The following is a 21,713-nucleotide window of genomic DNA, read 5'->3' as shown; positions in this document are numbered from 1 at the left end:
ACACAATACAGTGACGCATATTACAGCCACATACAAGCCAGTATTACTGTCAGAGAAAATTAAAGACATATTATCGACGCGCACGCCTGTATTACCGCCAGAGAAAATTAAAGGTATATTACGGACATACAAGCCAGCGGACATACAAGACAGTATTACTGTCACAGAAAATTAAAGACACACAATACACGGCGGCAGCCCACGAAGAACGGTCAGCTCAGCAAGTAAACATCAACAAAAGAAAGGCTGAAAGACAAAGAAAAATACGACCAACAAAAAGAATGAGGTCAAAGTCCCTTGCCATTTAATATAGACTGTTCCTACTAATGTTTATGCACTACTGTTCTAGCGCCCATTATTGTAACGGGCTTAATGACTAGTTGTTCAATAAAATTAACAGAGGCAATAGAACTTGTATTGTTATTTTTTGTGAACAAATATAGAACTACATCTACAAGGTAAATATCAATAAAGTCAAATGTGTACAACATATGAGAGCAAGAACAGAAACGTGGCTTATTGTAGTCATGGGAGGCTATTGGACATCAGTTTCTAGTGTTTAACCTGGATATTATCTACAGGACCAGTCTGCGGTTACTCTTGACAAATTCTGAAATAATTTCATTCATGTCTAGATTTTCTGTGATGTTTTTCTCATGTGCCAGAATGACTAAATTTCTCTTCCTTGAATGCAGCATTGTTCGGCAGAGTGGAGTGAGAATGCGGTTCAAAGTAGAGAAAGAGCTTTCACATGCAGATGAAGACACACCAATGATGAGTTCTGTGATGCAGACATGGCTCTGACGTGCGGGACACTAGACGTGTGTTTGTGGAAGCCGAACCGTCTTTTTCTAGAGCTTTTTTCCAATTAGTGTAGCCGTGTTTGGTGAATATGTCCTTGCGGTCCGAATTGGAAACACTAAGTTTGTGGCAGGCAGAGCAAAAGCTGCAATCACGGACAACAGAATATTCAAGCCATGGTCGAGACTGATACCAGCTTGCACTAAAACATCTGAGTGTCTTTCCAAATGTGCGGTTGGGATAATTAATTAAAACGTGCTGGGATGGGCTATCCATATTTAAGTCAGACAGACCGGACTGTATATTTTGTTGAAGGCAGAGGTTTGGAGTACCCGACACAGGCGCAGAGCTGGAGGATTGTGTAGGCTTATCTACATCTTTTGGAGTTTCAGTTCCTGATGTGGGTGCGCTGTGCTCCGTGTTGGTAACAGCGGTGCTGGGCTCAACTGTGGAGCCAGCAGCTTGCGGAGGGACAGAGGTTGAAGATGTCTGCTTTTTAATAAGCCACCGGTTTCATCCCACAGTCCAAAGACATGCAGGTTAGGTGCATTGGCGATTCTAAATTGTCCCTAGTGTGTGTGCTTGGTGTGTGTGTGCCCTGCGGTGGGCTGGCGCCCTGCCCGGTTTGTTTCCTGCCTTGCTCCCTGTGTTGACTGGGATTGGCTTCAGCAGACCTCCGTGACCCTGTAGTTATGATATAGCGGGTTGGATATTGGATGGATGGATGGATAAAATCCATTGTCTGTCTGTCTGTCAAGTTTTCACGTGAGAACTACTTAACAGATTTAGATCATGTTTTTTTCTATAATTTGCTTGAACATTCCAATTGATTTTGCGACTTCTCTCATTTCGCTATGTATCATAGTTCGCTTGCGGTACCGATTTATTTGCGCAAATCCGCGTGAGATGCAGCGGGCCGAGGGGAGGGGCCTTCCTCACTCACTCACCCCAGCTTCGGGGCGTGTTCCTTAACTCCACTTAGCTAGTGAACGAGAGAACAATTGAATTAACTTTGTTTGATATTTGAAATAAAGTGTTGCTTATGTCTTGATGAGTTTGAGTCTGGATATTCTCTTAAGAGGGCGGCACGGTGGCGCAGTGGGTAGCGCTGCTGCCTCGCAGTTGGGAGATCTGGGGACCTGGGTTCGATTCCCGGGTCCTCCCTGCGTGGAGTTTGCATGTTCTCCCCGTGTCTGCGTGGGTTTCCTCCGGGCGCTCCGGTTTCCTCCCACAGTCCAAAGACATGCTGGTTAGGTGGATTGGCGATTCTAAATTGGCCCTAGTGTGTGCTTGGTGTGTGGGTGTGTTTGTGTGTGTCCTGCGGTGGGCTGGCACCCTGCCCAGGATTGGTTCCTGCCTCGTGCCCTGTGTTGGCTGGGATTGGCTCCGGCAGACCCCCGTGACCCTGTGTTCGGATTCAGCGGGTTGGAAAATGGATGGATGGATGGATATTCTCTTAAGTGTATGCCACATTGAAAAGATAGAATGCAATTCAGATTGTGAATATTGATATGATATTTTGGAAAGATTGGCCACCCCTAATTTGACTAATTAAGTTTTCAAATTTTTGTAGGATTCATTAACCCTTTGGCGAGCTACTTGGAAAGGGGTTGCGAGCTTCTGGTAGCTCGTGAGCGATGTTGTGGTGACCCCTGGTATATATATATATATATATATATATATATATATATATTGCCAAGTTAGTAACATCACAGGTTCCGAGACTATGCCCCCTACAAAGGGTGGTTATGACTGAGGAGAAGCTTCTGAAAATGGAGGCACGTGCTAAAATCAAACTGATCTTGTGGTAATTTGCAAAATATAATGATAAATCAAATTTAGAAGGCTTAAATAAAAATGTGAATAGAAAAAAAAAAAATTTACATTTTTTATAATTGTCACCACATTCTGCAGGGACACCACTGAGAGCATTCTGACCAGATACATCACTATCTGGTTCTGCAGTGTAACTGATCGCAAGGTCCTACGATGGATAGTACACATAGCAAACACTGCGTTAAAGGAGTTTTATCAACTGTTGCATCCGGAAAGCTTACAGCATTTTGGAGGACTACTTCCACCTTTCCCACAGACTCTTTGTCCTACTTCTATTTGGCAGAACATACCATAGCACCTGAACCAGTACTGCCAGATTCTGCAACAGCTTTTACACCTTGGCTGCCCAGACTCTAAACTCTATGCTGTCCACTTTCCCACAGATCTGCTCTGCAGGAACAGGTAGTAGTTTATGTATTACTATTGTAAAAGACACAAAAACAACTAGAACGGTTTTGGGGAGGTCCACCCCGCATATTATCACAATGCAGAAAATGATTAGAAGTGAGTAATCACAAAGGACTGAGTCAAAACAGTGAGTTGCTGGAGAATGAAGTGTTTGGTTCTTATAGAGGCTAGGCAGAAAGATGCGCGTTCTATGTTGAAGTGTTGTCTGCAGGAGGGCATGGTCAGGAAATGGAGCTGGGCTACTCTTCTGGTGGTCCGCAGAAGACAGAGAAAAGGTGTTAGTGCAGTTCATCAGCCCCTGACTCTGCTTCTTATCCTCCATTAAGCCCTTAGATTGCCTCCCATACATGCGTGTATGACACTATTTTGATTTATTAACATGTATTCATTACCTATTATTTATTTGTTTATTTATTTATTTATCTATTATAATGTAGAATAGTTCTTTACTTGTTTTGCGTTTATGTATATGTTGCACTGTGGTCCTGGGTAACCTTATTTCGTGCCAATGTCTGCTGCAATACTGTGTATGGATGATAAGACAATACAGCCACTTAACTAGACTTGACAACTACAGATGAACTGCCCTCTTTTCAGCCCATTGAAACCTAAATGGTTTGGACTTATTCTTTTCATCAGTTTTCTATCATTCCTGAGCTGTGGGGACATCTCTTTTTGCTTGTGGGGTATGTTTGATGCAACGCACTGTTGGTCCCTTCTTAAAAGGAGTGCAGAGCAGGCTCAAATGCACTCTGAGATCTCAGTCATCCATTTAGCAGGATCTTAAGCTTGCTTTGCCCAAGGGAGTGGAGTAAAATGTGACCATGAACTGAAAGAGTTTGGAAACTATAGAGTGGCATGAGGTTTATGCTCAAAAGAATATGTGTGTATGCACCTTGGGCTGGACGAGGCACAGACTGACCATATATGCATCCCATTGAATTAAGTAAGTTATGAAAAGTGAAGCGTATGACGGCTCAAGCTGGTCTTGAGTTATTTGGCGTTTGATGCTAATTGCTTTTTTTACCTTGGGCTAAAAGATTGCAGTCATCATCAAAAGATTCAGCATATGGAGTAAAGTGTGGGGAAAAAAGGCAGACGCTGGCGCACCTGTGTGGAGACAAGAAGCAGCTGTTTGTGTGAGCATTGGAGAGTCTAAGGGGCTAGACATCTGCTCTAGAGAAGTTTCTCTTAACCACTGTGTGCTGTAAATTATACAAAATGCAATTGAGTGTAATCAGTGGTGGGGAAGAGGGGTTTGAAAAGGCCAAAAAGACAGCTTCCTTAGAATGTAGCAACTGAAACAGGAGAAATATGCTTGAAATCATGACAACCATCAAGAAAACCTGAATGAGGCCTTTAAGTGTGATGGGCTTAGAGGAATCATGGGTCCTCAATGACAATCTATAAAGTGGCATTCTCTTGACTAAACTGTGCTCATATTTATGCATAATGTGCACACGTTCATTTGGCCATATTACACATTATGCATGTTGATAGACGTTCATCTTCTCAATTTATTTATATAAAAATTATGAATATTTTTGGAAATTCTAGCTAATTAGAGCATTAGAAGAATATTTTGACAAGAAAAGGCTATTTTGCCCAACAATGCACACCAGTCTTCCATCCATCCATTTTCCAACCCGCTGAATCCGAACACAGGGTCACGGGGGTCTGCTGGAGCCAATCCCAGCCAACACAGGGCACAAGGCAGGGAACCAATCCTGGGCAGGGTGCCAACCCACCGCAGGACACACACAAACACACCCACACACCAAGCACACACTAGGGCCAATTTAGAATCGCCAATCCACCTAACCTGCATGTCTTTGGACTGTGGGAGGAAACCGGAGCGCCCGGAGGAAACCCACGCAGACACGGGGAGAACATGCAAACTCCACGCTGGGAGGACCCGGGAAGCGAACCCGGGTCCCCAGGTATCCCAACTGCGAGGCAGCAGCGCTACCCACTGCGCCACCGTGCCGCCCGCACACCAGTCTTATTCACCTTATTTCTCCAAAATAACAATGATTTGAGTTTTGAAGGTTCGTAAAGTACTGCAGTTATGTGCTATTAACAATGCCCAGCTACAGTAGATCTTAACCTTCCATAGACAGTGCCACCTGAATCGTAGATTTGTAACAGTCTTTACTTTTCTGCTTTCTATAGATCATGAGCGGATTGGCAAGGATTCTTCCTACGAACAAGAAGGAAAAGTACAGTTTGTCATTGATGCCGTCTACTCCATGGCTCATGCCCTTCACAACATGCATAAACAACTGTGCCCAGGCAAAGTTGGACTCTGTTCCAAGATGGACCCCATAAATGGCACAATGTTGCTCAAGTTCATTCGTAATGTCAACTTTACAGGTGAGTGTTTGTACTTTTATTCCTGTCCTATTTTCTTCTTGATTGTATTGACCCATAGATTTATTAGCTATGGAACTGTTCCTGTCTGACTACTAAACGTGCACAAAAAACCGAATCGTCTCTGACCGGCTGGCTCAAGCTCTTATACAGGTGGGTGATGTCATGATCACAGAGCCTCATTGTCACAACGGGGTCAGCATCCCCATCTATGCATTAATAAGGAAGCTGTGAGCCAGTGGGTACAGACGTGTGTGAAAGAGATCCAGAAGATGTATTCTTTGCAACAGAGGATTGGAATAGGGGAGGCGTATGTGTCTAGTGGTCCTTTTAAGGAAACGCGGGACATTTTCGCACAGAAGTTTCCTGGCGTAAACCTACCAGCAAAGAGCAGTATTCACGAGTTGGTGAAGAAGTGGCATAAGACTAGGTCAGTTGCAAACTGCAAAAAGAATCGGGCCCCGTTACTCGTTTTGGGTACAGGCTAAGAAACGTATGTCGACGTTGGAGTCGGAGATGGTTTGATTTCTCGTGTGCCACCCTGTACTACTTTTATTTATCTCTTTTAGTGATTAAGATTTTATCATGAAGATATTGAAACATTGTGCAATACTTAGAAAAAAAGAAAAACACATTAAGAAAGTTCAGCCCGGAGAGGTGGCCAATGTGCCACTTGATGAGTGTGATAAAATGCATACATGCTGTTATTTAAGGGGTTAAATGATAAGTTTGATATTTTTCAAGTGAAAGTTATTTTTTTACAGTTATGGTATATAATAATTTGACTCAGGAAATTGTGTTCTAAAATGTATAAGAAAGAACACGACAAATCAAAAAGATTTAGGGATCTATCCCATATATTGTGAGGAAATAAGAGTAATCTATAAGGACTGATCTCTTCAAGTTCCAAAACTGGGACTAAGCGGAAGTGAAGACACCAGGCTTTAATAGTGGAGGAAGAAGAAGGGTGTGTTAGTAGGAAGGAAGTGGTGTGATGTCAACAGCGGAGCCGGAAGTGAGTTCAGTGTCAGGAGGAAGTAATTGGTTTATCTGGACTTTTCTCCTGGAGTTCTGTAGACAGAGGAGAAAAGGTATTAATATTCAACGCCAAGCCATGGTCTTGGGACTGCCTCCCAAGAGCATTTGTGTGACAACTGAAACAATTTTACATAAAAAATCTAATCAGTCTATTGTCAGGACCAAAACAAAGGCTTCAATTTTTAATTTATAATGTGTAACAAAAATTTACTTTACCAGAAAACACAAAAAAAAAAACACACCCTATAATTCTCATATGGTTCTATCCGTAATCTCAGATAACCAGGAAGGTGCCTACCTTTATAAACTTTCTTTCATGACATCACATGCCACAAATTCCCAGTCATCCATGGGTCAAATTAACATACAAACGTATACGCAAAACTCAAAAAATAGAAGTGCCCATTGTGAATAATAATTGTGTCACAGGAAGATGGGAACAGTTTTCACAACTATTGAGTACACTTTGAAAATGACGACAAATATCACCATTGTCTTCAAACATAAATAGAACTCCAAACAGGAGCCACTCTAGCCATGAAAAAGGCACATAAAAACTATTTAAAAGAGGCCGGATTATAGCATTATGTCATTTACCTATGATAGTAGTGGCACCCTATCTGTGGTGTTTATTACCTTGGACACGGCACTTCAAAGGATAGGATACAGCTTGCTGTAACTTTAAATTGGATTCAGTGGCTTTGGAAATGTATGAATATATAAAGCAAATGGTTCACAACATATGCATAGACACAAAACTGTCCTTTTGTTTATTAAAGTCCAGGTTAATAATTACTAGTACACATATCTGTAAGGTGAATATTGCAACAAAGAATCTTAGGATTTAAAGTTGAAACTAAGAAAACAAGAAATGAAGATTGCATTATTCCATGCAAATGATAATATTATTTCAAATGTTATTAGTAGGAGAAGCTTCACAAATAAATGAAGTTAAATTTCTATATTTAATAAAATAAAAAATGAACTATTTTTTGAGTACTTTCATAAATTACCATAACAGACGAGTCTAGTTAAAAAAATGAAAGATATTGCAATAAATGTAATATTGTATTCAATATGTAAATAACATGCAAGACAACAATACCCCTATTTGTATTATTCAATGTACTGCAGGAGAATCACTGTTTATGTACCAGCCTCCTCCTGATAGTAAACACCTTTCCTAGGGACCTGCACTTGCTTTAAAGAGCAATTTAGCATTCTGCCTGAATTCAGTCTTGGGTTTGGATAGTTGACAATATTAAATTTGCCCTTTGGTTAGAATGGGCACTGTAACAGTTATTGTCCAATCTGAGCAGGCAGCAAAGAAAGAAACAAGTATGTGGATTGCTGCTGTGTCTGTTTTGAAAAAGCCATTACTATGAGCAGGAAATTAAAGTTAAGTTTTCAGTCTGAATTACATTTAAGTCAGTTGATACAATGCTCAGGCCTTGGAGTAGCCTCAAACCCTGAATTTTATACCTTCTTTGTCCACACTGTCATTTCCTGGCCTATAGAAGTTTGTTAATTCACTGACTTTAGATCTCAGTCCTGTGATGTTCCATTTTAATGTGTGTCTTTTTATTTTATTTATTTTGGAAATTCACTTTGCTGTAGCTGATTTTTTTATGTTTCCAGTTTTGTATAAATATCTTTAGATTCACTTTCATTGCTCTTGAAATGATAAAGAGAGTTTGTTCAGTTTGCATCTGTCCCTGGGCTGTGATGACAGCGCAGGACGAAGCTTTTAAACTCTAGTGCTGCAGGAGCTCTTCATCCATCATAAGCCAGATGAAAAGGAGCTGATGTCTTGGAGCTTTTGAAGTTTTACTTCTTATGTTCATCTAAAAGAATGGAATTTGCATGGGTACATGGGGAGCAAAAGTGTGCAGAAGGATTTATGACCATAGGGCAATGCACACCTTAAATAGTTTATAACAATTTAATTGCAGCTAATAGAACCAAGGTCACTCCTGCCATTGCTTTCTTTTGTGAATTATCTGGCAATCAGCTTATATGGGACTGATGTCATCCTGCCTCACAGTTTCACGAATAAACGTTACTCCATTTTTTTGTACAAATTTGGTTCTTGATCAGCAATAGAAGTTAGTGTGGTATACTTTGTGATATCTTTGTTGTATTAAAGACAGACGTACTGACTTTTTAACAAAATACTCTGAGCATTGAGGACTTTTATTAAATGCAGAAATAAAGGCAAAATCATCCTAAGAGAGTTATCACAGAGATTACATAATACTTGTGCTCTTGCCTCCTAATATAAACATGCATAAATTCAGCGCTTAGGTTTATTTAACTTCAAAATAAATATATATTTAGAAGTAGTTCTACTGCTGCATTACCCAAAAAGTGGCTTCTAACTGGTAATTTTACATTTAGCTGTCTGGCTTTCATACACCTTTTATATCAAGTTCTCTCATAAATTGAGACACTCATCTTGTCATCTTTTACAAGATTCATCCTTTCCTCCATTACTCAATTAAAAATGGAAGATAAGAATGACAATCAACAAAACCAAGGAAAATTATTAATAGAGACTCAAAACCAGTTCTACCATCAGTATTCAAATAAAGCATCTATTTCAGACAACTTAATTACTAAATAAAGCCAAATGTTAACAATCAAGAAGGTATAGGAATTTATCTCACAGGACCTTTGATTGAATTAGGCTAGTAAAATTCAAATGTTAAACTACTATAAATGATCTATCTATCTATCTATGGTAGTCTAGGTTAGGATATGTTAGGCAAGGCTAGACTAGTTAGAGGCTGGTAGAATAATCTATTTCTAGATACGAATGCTTGTTATATACAGTACAATGCAGATGAAATCCATGGTAAACCATGGCCAACATAGAAGATTTCCTTTTGACGACATACATGTCAGCTTCTTCCAATGGCATTAAAACTCCAAATAAAAAGGCTACACATGACCTGGAGACTCTGCCTCTTTCACAGTACAGTAGTTACTGTGATTCTCACTTCCGTTTCTTGAAATCTTGTTTCCCCCTAGTGTATCCTTTTCCTTCAGGGCTTGATGCCTTCTTTTCCTGTTTGGTCAGTATGTCGTCCTTTTTATTTACTGTATAGTATATATGGTTTTACACTGATGTCCTGTCCACGATAGTTTCATCCCTTGAACTCAGTGTTGCCAAAATATGTTCCACAGAGTTTTTCTCCACATATTTAGATTGTTCTTCTACATCCCAAGGACACCTAGGTTAGGTCAATTGACGATTTTGAATGGGCCCCTTATGAGTGAGTATGGGTTTATGAGAAAGTGTGTACTGAGATGGACTACTGTCTTGTTCAGTGTTAGCTCTATGCTGGTGGAGTAGTCCCTGGCTCCTTGCAAACCTGAACTAGATAAAAGGATTAGAAAATGGATGGATGGATGGATGGATGGATGGATGGATGGATGCATAGGAGAAGTGCATTTATCTGAAAAAGAATAACAACATGACTGTTAATTTCAAGCTGAAAAATAACAAGAAATTTGGTAACGCAGTGTTTTGTCTGTTCCACTGTTCCTTATTATATCAATGACATGTATTTACTCACAAGTTCTAGCTTCAGTTTTAGAAATTACAGTAATTACACCTTGTTGGAAATCATCTGACAGAGTACTGCAGATTTTCATTTTAACAAAACCTGAGAAGTTAGTTTTCTCTTGCAATCTCTACCATCTACAGAAGAGCCCTTGTGCGCCAAGGCCTCTAATTAAGACATATAATGACAGAGAAAAACTATTTGTTTATATTCACTCCACTACTCAGCCAGAAGTATGACATCCGAGAGATCAAATTCAGACATGCTTGTGAAAAACCAGAACACCAAGATAAGATTCTTTAAAGTCTGGCTGGCTGCTTTTGAGATGGTTATAATTCTGAATTGAGATTTTTGCAAATGCATCCTGAACCATCTTTGGTTAAAAAGAAAGTTATATTTGATAAAAGAACATTAATATAATATTTGATTTTTAAATAAGTTTTCATGTTTATGGTTTTGTCTCATTAACTTTTCTAATTATCTGAGTACAGATTGCTACAGTCTGAAGGAGAGTCCCTGATACACCAGTATTTGGCAATTTTATGTTGAGGTTTTTTGGTAATTCCATAAAGAAAAAAAAAAACAAAACCATTTGGATATTTCCTATAATCTCTTAGATTGGGTGTGCAGTCGTATTCTATGGAGTTGTCATTATAATGAAACAATACTTTTACAAATAGCATTTCCTTTCTTCACACAAAATAAAGACCATAATGTGTAAACTGGGCCTTCTGTCCTATTGAACTGGTTTATCTAATAGCAGAACACTTAACATAGAAAGTTTCACTTTTGCTCTGTCTTTTTAGGCAATCAGACTGTTTAATTAATTTTTGCAATTCTTCCTTTTAGATAGTTGGCTCATTTAATTATTTTTGTACTCTTTTTCTCTATCCCATCTTTGCATCTTTTTTTCCTCTATCATAAAACTCTCCGTTTCTGACAAAAGCTGCCAGTCTATTTTCCAAATTAAATCATTATTTTGCTTATCAGGCAGACTTTCTGGGGCAATTTTTTCTTTCCATTGTTATCTAATACCATATTTTGTGTATTTTTTTTAGCCGTTTGCTGTTTTTTGCAGGAATCAGATATGCCCTGTTCACAAAACTCCATTAAGAATTCATCTAAATTTCATTTCTGTTAATTTCAGTCAGTTTTTACTGAACAAAACCACTTCCGCTACTACCACTCAGTGTATGCCAGCAGTCCATCACGAAAAAAAATCAAGTTTCTTAGCACAAGCATCTTACTGCATGGCCCCCAGGTTGCAGTCTACGTGTTTCTGACTCTGACAGAAAAGTAGGATGAGTATTTGCAACATTTCTATCTAAACAGCGAGAGTAGTTTCATTGTGTTTGTAACAGGACATAGATGGAAGATATGTTGTTTGTTTTCAGCAGTTCTAGTGTTTTAGTTAGTTTATTTTGAGCATAAATGTGCCTAAATCAGTAATAAATAATAAAGTTGCTAATTCATCAGTTCTGTGAACTTGTTTACTAAAAGGTTTTGGGAGCTGCAGGAGTCTCTCTAGGCAATACTCTGCACAAGGCAAAGTAAGCTGCTTTCATTTTTGACATTCTTTTCAATGTTAGTGAAACACTGGTGACACCTGATGAGCAGAAATTCCCATTTTGGGTGGACTTACATGATTTCTTCTATGTTGCATTCACTTCAAAAACAAAGCTTGGAAAAATCTCATTTTAAACATATTGTAATTAAACTCAGATATGCTCCTAGTTGCTAGTGTGGGTTCAAATTCAAACCTAAACCCTCACAGTCATGTATGCAGCGACCCAACATGAGAAAGAACTTGGTGGCAAGAATCACTGTTTTTTTTTTTTGTTCTTTATTTCACCTTATACAATTTCTTGTATTAGGAATTTGTTAGTTTTCGCATACCCCTTGGGGGTCAGAGCGCAGGGTCAGCCATTGTACAGCGCCCCTGGAGCAATTAAAGGTTAAGGGCCTTGCTCAGGGGCCCAGCAGAGTAGGATCTCTTTTGGCAGTGACGGGGATTCGAACTGGCAACCTTCGGGATACCAGCGCAGATCCTTAGCCTCAGAGCCACCACTGCACCCATTACTAAATGATAATTTAAAATTCACTATCAGCGTTTATTTGCATTTTTATTTGTTTTTTTAGACATAGCTTATTTTCAACATTTTTGTGTATACTGCATCTGTCCGCTGTTGGACCACTTCAGCACATTTTACATTTGGGATCTATCTATCTATCTATCTATCTATCTATCTATCTATCTATCTATCTATCTATCTATCTATCTATCTATCTATCTATCTATCTATCTATCTATCTATCTCTTCAAGTCTTCAAGTTGAAAAAAACTACTTATCATGTTCAATCAAAAAACAGTTAAGAATAAAACACGCCTTCACAGCATATGATATTACAATTGTGTTTTTGTTTGGTAGTCTTTTATAGTCTTTGATTTTTATAATTTAGCCCTGCTCACTTCTTTTCTCTTTGTCTACATTTTTCTATTATTTGTCCCTTTCCCCATTAATTACTGGTTTAGGGCTGTTAGGCATGATCTGAGAGCTCTGTTTAAGGCTCTTGTTGACTCTGCTTGAGCACTTTGGCATTAGCTAGATCCTTAGCAAGTCTTACGTAGTTCCCTTTTGTGAAGTACTCTTGTATCCATTAGAGTTTTTTGATTATTGTTAATAGTTTTGTGTTGGGAAGGTGTTTTGGGCCATTCCCAGCTGCTGTAATTGTATACTAAGACTGCAAAACCGGAGGGTGCAGGCACAAACTCTATTCATCAATCCATTATATAAGACCATTTTTCTACATTTCAGGCTTTATCAGGAGATGCAGCCTATAATTCAGTTTATTTATTCTTGAATAGCATTCTTCACAGCATATAGGCTCAGATGTTTTACATTGATTTGTTAATATAATATGACAACAGTAAAGTATCCATCTTAATATTGTTTAGTCAAATGAACATGCTGAGCAAAGTCAACATCTGACTTATTATTACTATTTATTCACTTACCTTGTATTTATTATTGGCTTTTATATTATTTATAGTATTGTATTATTTATAGTATAGTATAGTATAATTCTTTACCTGTCTTGCACGTGTTCTGAGTTTATGTATATATATATGGTGTGCCGTGGTCATGGGGAACATTATTTTGTGCCACTATATGCTGTATTATTGTGTATGAATGGTGTAACAATAAAGCCACTTGACTTGACTTGATGAGACCCAACTGCAACAAATGACACACTAATCTATTTTATTAACAGTAAATGAAGATAAACAAACCTTTCACTTTTCTTCATAATAGTAAGCCTGGTTTCTTTAAAATATGTCAGGTACACAGAAAATATAGAGCTTATCTGTACCGTAGGCACTGAGAAATGTTGAAAAGCAGAAAAGCAGGTAGAAAACATTTCTTATATCAAAGTCTGCAAACACTGACACACAGACAGACAGACAGACAGACAGACAGACAGACAGACAGACAGACAGACAGACAGACAGACAGACAGACAGACAGACAGACAGATAGATAGATAGATAGATAGATAGATAGATAGATAGATAGATAGATAGATAGATAGATAGATAGATAGATAGATAGATAGATAGTCTCCTCATCCTGTCAGGTTGTGTGGCAGCTCTAAGATATTGATGTGCATTTTTTAAAGATTTAAAAAACTGGGAAGCTTTTGAATTCATAAGTCAGACTCCACTTGTGTTTTTCATTGCCCTATAAGAGTATTGATTGCCCTGCCTCCACACTGAAGTGGTAAGTACCTTTTATTCATTTAGGGAGCAAAGAAGAAATAAGGAACACATATTCTTGCATTACTATGTCAATTCATTCACCCCTTGTCAATTCTAAAGTACATTTCTTCAATTGATATAAAAAATGGAAACTAACAACATATGGGAGTTGCTTAGAACCATAGGCCAGAGAAACTGTCTATTATGCTGGAAAGAAATTTGAGCTCTGGAGCAACTCTGTGGATTTGCTGAAGGGAGGGAAAGTATTTGAGAAAAGATATGAGCTAATAAAAGCCTCTCATACTTTAGAAATCTTTTTGTGAGAGGAAAAGAAGCTATCAAAAACAGAGATAGAAACCCTCCAAATGGCACCTTCAAGAGGATTCATCTGGTAAAGGATTGTAGAGAGTTACACTAATGTGTAAAGTGAAATCACAGAAAATAATGCAAATGTGTATTGCTGAAAATGTACTAATCCCACGTTTGACATAGTGAATAAACCACTTCTTCAAGTTTATCTCTTCACTTAAATTACTACTGGAGCTAAACCTTAAGATATTATGCTTATTGTACTATGTTTAGTAGCACACAAGAAAACTGGATCAAATTTCAGAAATGAAGACATAGTCCCAGGGCTCAAGCAATATTTTGTACAGGTCAAAATGCAAAACAGCTGTTATGAAAACAACAGCAAAGTCTTGTGGGAAATTAGTATATTAAAAAAAAAAACTCATCACAGCATTGTGCTGTGTTTTTATATCAACATTGGCATCCAAGTGATAGACAGCCAACAGTGCACACCTAGCCATAATGGGCAACTTTTAAGTTTTGGCCTATTCTGGATTCAGATCAGGAAGGCCTTTTCTCCTTTTAGATATTTTCATCATTCCTCACAGGAGCACTAAAAAGCAATCCAAGTAAATATTCTATTGTCATAACAACACTATTTGAGATCTGATTCCGTGATATATACAAAAATAAAAGATTAATACAAACATACAGCATAAAGACTATATTAATCACCATGCCCAGTTAAGAAAAGTGTCAGGACTAGAAGTGGTATTAGTGGACAAAGTGACACCAACATTGTCTTTTGCTTGATACAACTAAAAGGACTATTTTTAATGTAATAATGAGCAGCACCTGTAATGAAATTTAATGAATCCTAATTATAATTTAAATTAAATAAAGCTTATTTGCATTTCTACATGTATTCAACTGTGTAATTATAACTTCACTGTGAAATTTCTTGATGTGCCATTGGCAATGATGTGTAGGTACGTTAATGCTTACTAATGGGAAGCAATGTCATTGATAGGTACTTGAGGCCTTTTTGTGAACCTCAACTTTATAAGATTGCCATTGTCAAAAAAGCAAGGCTGAAACTTTCTAGTGATGACTTACTGAAAAAAAATTAGTGAAAGTCTGGTTATTTAAGTTACATAATGTAACATTCTCAAAGCTTCAAAATTCTATTTGGGGTTGCAGTGGGCAGAAGCCTATCTTGGTAACACTGAATGTTAAGCAGGAAATAGCCCTGGAAAAAGGACCAGGCCAACATAAGGTCCACTAACAGTTTGGCCAATTTAGTGTCACCAATTCACCCAACCTTTATATCTATCTATTATATAAAAAAATCTTGGGTCAAGACGTGATCATCTCGGAGAGACACTTTGAAGTCCCGCAAGACTTCTTGCACGCCACGCCCTACTTGCAAACAATTTCTCGGAGACACTTTAACTTCCCACGAGACAAGGAAGTGAGACAGAAGGACAGCTGCTGTACAGGCTTTTAAATGATCGACATGCAGCACGACATGCAGATCACGCAGCTCGGTAGCAGCTAGCAGACAGCCAGCACCTGATCTGTCCATATCTCCTTAGCGTGTATTCAAACCCCCCCCCCTTCACAATGCGAGCTGCAGAGACGCGAAGTGGCTAGCGTGAAGCATGCCCCCGGGGGTCACTTAGTATATATAAAGATATTTAGAGATAAGGAGGGAGTACAATATACAGTATGTTATGTTTTTTCAGGATTGTGTGTGTCTTTTGTTGGTATTGTATCACTGTAAGTATTATGAGGAGACATGCAAGTTATGAGTTTCATTGTAATATGTACACATGTGAACTTGTGCCTTTGCTGATGGTAGGCACCACACTCAGATTCTGATCCTACATTGCATTTGTTTGATTGTTTGGTCTACAGTGGTGTTTCTCAAGCAGTGGAATCGCCAGATGCCCAAGATAAATTGTATGCTTAAATTTTAAAGCAAAAAAACAGTCATTGCTTTAGTGTTTTAGATGGCTACTGATTGAATATTTAGGTTCTGCACCAAGTCAAATGGATATTTTGCCTCTGCATGCTGGGAAATTGAAATGACTGGTATAAGTCCAGTTCTGTGCAGATGATAACCTGTTATACATCACATGCTTCATTAACAGAACCAATGGACATGGACAAGTTCCTCTAATGTCCTGTAGCATCACCTACTCTGAACTCTTCCAATTCCATATCAACATAAAATTCATCCCAAATACCTGAACCAAACAGGAATATTAAATAACATACAACACAGATTTGTTAAGGTATGGATTTACTTTTACCGTGTAGCAGAGCGAGCAATGGCCGTTGTACGTTATCTATGGTGTGGTACAATGAACGAAAGTACAAAGCCTTAAGTTATAAAGACATTTGGAAACAAAACATGCTTCTTACAGAAGTAAATTGTTTGACTTTTTTAAATGAAAAAATGTAAATCTTGAGACTTCATATAATCCAGCAGGGACTCAGGGCATTGTCTCATTGCACATCAAATTGCCAAACATGAAAAAGGTCACAGCTGTCATACTATTGCAGAAGACCTTGTCTTGCCTTGTGCAATAGATATGTGAACTGAAAATCTAGATGAGTCAGACACCTGCAAACTAAGACATATTCCTCCCAGCACTCTCTTCACTCACCTCTTAATTTTGGCAAACTTGTCAAACTCAGACAAGCCCAGGTTACCCATTAAAAACTTTAGTCTTGATTCAATATTAAACACCTGATTATTTTTGGCTGAGTATTGTGCGTATTTCATCTATTATGTATGCAGTATTTAAATGTTGAATATGTATGTACTGTTATATGCTAATGTGTACGATTCAGGCCCCAAGGCCAAAACTGTTGAGAACTAGTGGTCACTGGTCTACAGGACTGCAATTAGAGAGTGTCTCTTTTGTCGACATAGAAGGTTACACTTGTGAATATGGATCTGCTATCTGCTCTCTTTACCTTTTATGTTTTTACCTTCATATTGGTTTGTTTAATACAGTGTTCGATATGAGAGGTGCTAATAATGACTGTTTTTTAAATTTATTCTTTACAAAGATTTTTTGATAGTGCTGTACTGAAGGATGCAGTTACAAAATTTCAAGTCATCTGTTAACACAGTCCTGTTGCCTCACAACCTGAGGCACTGAGCATTGACGTTGAGGTGACATATTCTCTTGTTATCTCTGGGAGACGTCTCTGGATCCTCTGACTTGTTCCCACATTTAAAAGATGTGTATATTAGGTTAATTAGTGGCAACCAACTGTCCTCATATTCAATTCAATGCAATTAAGTTTATTTTTGTATAGCACTGAGTGCAGACTCAAAATGCTGTAACAAGTTTACAGCTAAAATGCAATTACCATTTTGCCATTTACTAATTACATAATAAATACACATAGAGATGCAAATTTGTTTAAACAAGCTGTAAAGCAAGACAGTCCCAAAATGATTACCATAAGTGGGACCTAACACTATACAGTGGCTATAAAAATTATTCATCCCTTGGAAGTTTTCAAATGTTATTGTTACAAGATTGAAATCCATTGAAAACGGATTTAATATAACTTTTTTGACAGAGATCAACAGAAAATACTCTTAACGTCAAAGTAAAAACAGATCTCTGCAAAGTGATCTAAATTAATGTCAAATGTAAAACAAGAAAAATTCATAATAATTTGAACAGATTTGTTTTCACTTTGACATTAAGAGGCATTTTCTGTTAATTAATGTTGTATAACAGTTAAATGCGAACACTTCCAAGGGGTGTATACTTTTTACTGGAATGGTCTCTATATGTATTAAAATTACCATTGAGCCAAATGAAAGGATAATAAAAACTCCAGTCCACAGACAAAAATAAACCTTGGGTTGGTTTGCGGTCAGTTAAAATACACAAAGTCAACATACACTATCAGGCTCATATGAGAGGATGTCAAGGTGGGATTGACCGAGTGTGCCCTGCAGTGGACTGTCATCTTATCCATGGTTCATTCTTATCTTGCTCCTGATGCTACTGGAGAATCTTGAACTGCCCTGCAACCCATTGATAGAATTAATAAGTTTGTAAAATAAGTGAAAGGTTATTTACGTTGTAGATCTTTATAGAGTGCTTATGAAGGCACCAGTTGATTTATTGGCTTTGTGCAGTGCTCACTATGGAGGTGCCATGTGACGTAAAGAGTGACTAACATCTTAATTAAATGATAACTGATATTCCATAGTGTACTTCACAGTAAACTGGATCAGGAGGTTTCAGTAATCTCTAAATGAGTGACACATGACAATAACATTTTTGAACTCTTAAATCGACAGGATACTATGAAAAGGACCTGGGCCCTTAAGTGCACGTTTCTTTTTTTGAGATTACCATAATGAGAAGAACATAGCCTGGTTGAAGTTCCTTTTAATGCTTTCACAGAACATTATCAAATATGGTCAGGTTTTGAGAAGTCTTTCTTGCATATATGTAACAGGTTTCATATCACTTTAGTCTGAGTTTTCTGTCAATCTGAGGTTCATAAGAACAAATCACTTAACTGTTTTAATGAGTCTATGGGCACACCGGATAATGAACTATTCTGCTGCTTAAATTGATTAAATGATTGATCTAATAAAATTAAATTATCTGAAATGAATTACAGTAAATGAAGAAAGCTCACTTATAACAAGCAGTTCAGGTTTAACAGCTTTTATATGCTATCATGTAAAACACAAAGCTCCAAAGGTACTGGAGAGATTGATTTAAATTGGAGATACTGGCTGTCAACGTGAACAAGAAATGAACTGTGTCAAGGAAAAAGAAAAAAACTCAAAAAACAAAATGTGCCCATTGTGTAATGAGCTCTTGCTTCACAGTTTTCTGAATAAAACTCTCTTTCTTGCTACAGACAGAACTTTCAGTCTATGATTGCACAGATCAGATTAGATGACAGGTGCCTTTAAAATCAATGCAGAATGGACATTACTGGGAGAAAGGAAAGAAAGAAAAAGTAGAAGCGCTGATAGGAAAACACATTGTGGAGCTTGAGCCTGCAGACAGCATCTATTGGACATTACCTCAAAGTGTTATGGTGATGGTTTTAGAGTTGCATATTTCAATTTTGAGATTCTAATTTCTTTAATATGTATTGACCATAATGTCTAAGCCTGATTTTAAAATGTATTCATTTATGCCTCCATTTTTCCTTCGCTGTAGGATTTGTCTTAGTCCAGTATTCAGAATGGGTGCAGATACATTATATATTAGAGCAGTATAAATGTTCAATGTTAGATTAAAGAAAAAGAAATAAAGCAATGTTCCCAAACATGAAATTTAGTAATCCCCACTTCTTCTATCTTAATGTCTGTCCCAGATGAAGATCTCATATCCTGTTAGTATAGTAAAATGTCAGAACTACAGTATGTGTAATCTAACATTCTGCTGCATTGACAGGGCAGTTTCTGAAAACATGTCAAATTTACCTTTACAAAATAAGATGAGGCAAAAAAAACAGTTCATTTGAAAATGAATAATGCATACAATAAGAAAAACTTGGCTGTAAATTTGCCCAATGTATACACGACAATTGATGCCCACAAAATCCTAATTTGTATTTAACATTTAATTCCAAAGACCGTCCATTCATTACTGAAAATTTTCCTTTCATCCCAGGATACTCACAAAATCAATGCATGGCTGGCTCTATAATTAGTCAATTAAATTAAATATTAAAGTGTTAAAGTGATTTCATTCTTTTAGATTATACAGAGGCACCATAACAATATTAATGGTGATAAAATATGAATAGGAGTCCATCCATCCGTTTCTGAATTCACTTATCACAATTCACCGTGGTTGGAGACCAGGGACTATCTTGGCAGCAATTGTCATGTTAAACACGACGAAAAGCATGTCCTATTGGACACATTTATCTGAAAACGTTCCAGAAAACTAAAATAGTTTTTCTTAAAGGGCAAAATAAAAGAATTGTTGTTGTCATGACCCAAGGTCATTTCCAGAGATTCATTAAATTGTTCACCATAATCTTTCAAAGCTAAAACCAAAGCTTGATCTGGGAATTGCAATCGGAGGGAAGTTAAAAGAAGCTGCCAAGGATAAGGTGTCCATGTCCGTCTAGCTTAGCATGTTGTCACTGTGACTCTCTTCACAATAAACGGAGTGAAAAGGAAGGATAATAAATGCGATCTGAATGTAACAAAGTCACACAGACACAAACAATGACTGGATTTGGATTTGATCTCTTGGAGGTGTGAAGCAGCAGCTCTAAACACTGTGACATCCTTGCCTAAAAGTAATAGCTGCCAATTAAAGTACAAAAATACTGTCATACTTTAATATGCTTGGAACTAACAATGGCATCAGTAAAATGTAATTTTATTCCTGGTCAATTTTTTCTCTTTTAATGACCTTTCAAGTTTAGGTTTTGTGTGCCCGTTCTGCTCGTTCGATAAAGATGAGTGAGTGGAAGCATATTGTGCTGAATTCTACCGGCTGTAGCTCAACCGTAGCTCAATGACATGATCGATGGAGATAAATAGTTAGAATCCATTAATGGTAATCACTTTGGAATTGCTTTGTGTTTAAATTACTCTATATCTTTATGTGCATGCATTATGCAATTAGTCATCTGTAAAGTTTATGATTGTATTTTTACTTGTAAAATTGTTATGGCATTTTGAGCCAGCACTCATTAAATACAAAAAGACATTGAATATGCTATGAGATGGACAGGAAATCTGAGCTTCCCAGTAGTAAATTTCATGTCAGTACCTTCTAAGTGGGACAGTTCTAAGCAAATCCTGTCAGAATTAGATGAGTTATGACATAACATTGACCTCTCACCCCATTCAATAATATAAAATACAACAATTAAATAACAAGGCCATTCAAAAAAGGCATTCATTGAATTTGGAGTAATGTAAAACATGGTCAATGCTGTAGGTTTGTGTTTTATTTTCACAATTAAATGCAATTTTTTTATGGCCTCAGTAGCAACTTATTGATCACTATATGATCACTGACCAGAGAAATTCATATGAAGACAATGAAGTAGCAACATAAAAAAATCCCAAAACACATAAAGTCAGCATTAGGGCTATTTTAATGTAGAAAGTAGCTTTTTGAACATGTCTATAATAAAACAAGAAAGTCTGATTTCAGATTAAAATAATAACCCAATAAACCTATAAAGCAAACAACTCAATGAATCAATATATTCCAACAACCCATCATCAGGTCTAAATACAGTAGAAAATGCAATTAAATAAGAATTACAGAATACTTATTAATAAATCAAGTGTCCTACATTGCAGAGGCTCAGTAGCATTATGGGAATTCTGGTAGGGCCATATCACAATTTGCCTGTATGTATGCAGACTTCCATGATGTAAACATTAACTAACTAATATCTGTTCCTATTTTATTAATGAACAGTGAAACATGTAGCAAACAACTGAAAAAATTGTTTTCTACTTACTACTTGTTCTTTTCCACACCAGGGTTCTAAACCTCCTTGAAAGTGAAGGAGCACATTTTCCTTCCTTGGTGGCTTTTTTAAATACAGTGTGATCTTTGTCAGTGGTAGATAAAGACCAAGATGCAGCATAACATCTTGCGAACAAT

General features: G+C 37.4%; 1 protein-coding gene across 2 annotated transcripts in view; it reads left to right on the top strand.

The window, feature by feature from the left end:
• The window catches only part of LOC114648143 (metabotropic glutamate receptor 4-like), a 983,563-nt gene that overhangs the window by 784,625 nt on the left and 177,225 nt on the right, over nucleotides 1-21,713 (top strand). For both annotated transcript variants that reach the window (XM_051924640.1, XM_028796992.2), the window contains exon 7: nucleotides 5,218-5,418. In XM_051924640.1, the coding sequence (XP_051780600.1) occupies nucleotides 5,218-5,418 (201 nt within the window). The remainder of the gene's footprint in view (nucleotides 1-5,217; nucleotides 5,419-21,713) is intronic.

The sequence above is a fragment of the Erpetoichthys calabaricus genome, chromosome 3, assembly GCF_900747795.2.
Source record: "Erpetoichthys calabaricus chromosome 3, fErpCal1.3, whole genome shotgun sequence".
Taxonomy (NCBI): Eukaryota; Metazoa; Chordata; class Cladistia; order Polypteriformes; family Polypteridae; genus Erpetoichthys; species Erpetoichthys calabaricus.
Note: the sequence above shows the minus strand (reverse complement) of the source record. Positions and strands in the feature narration are given on the sequence as shown.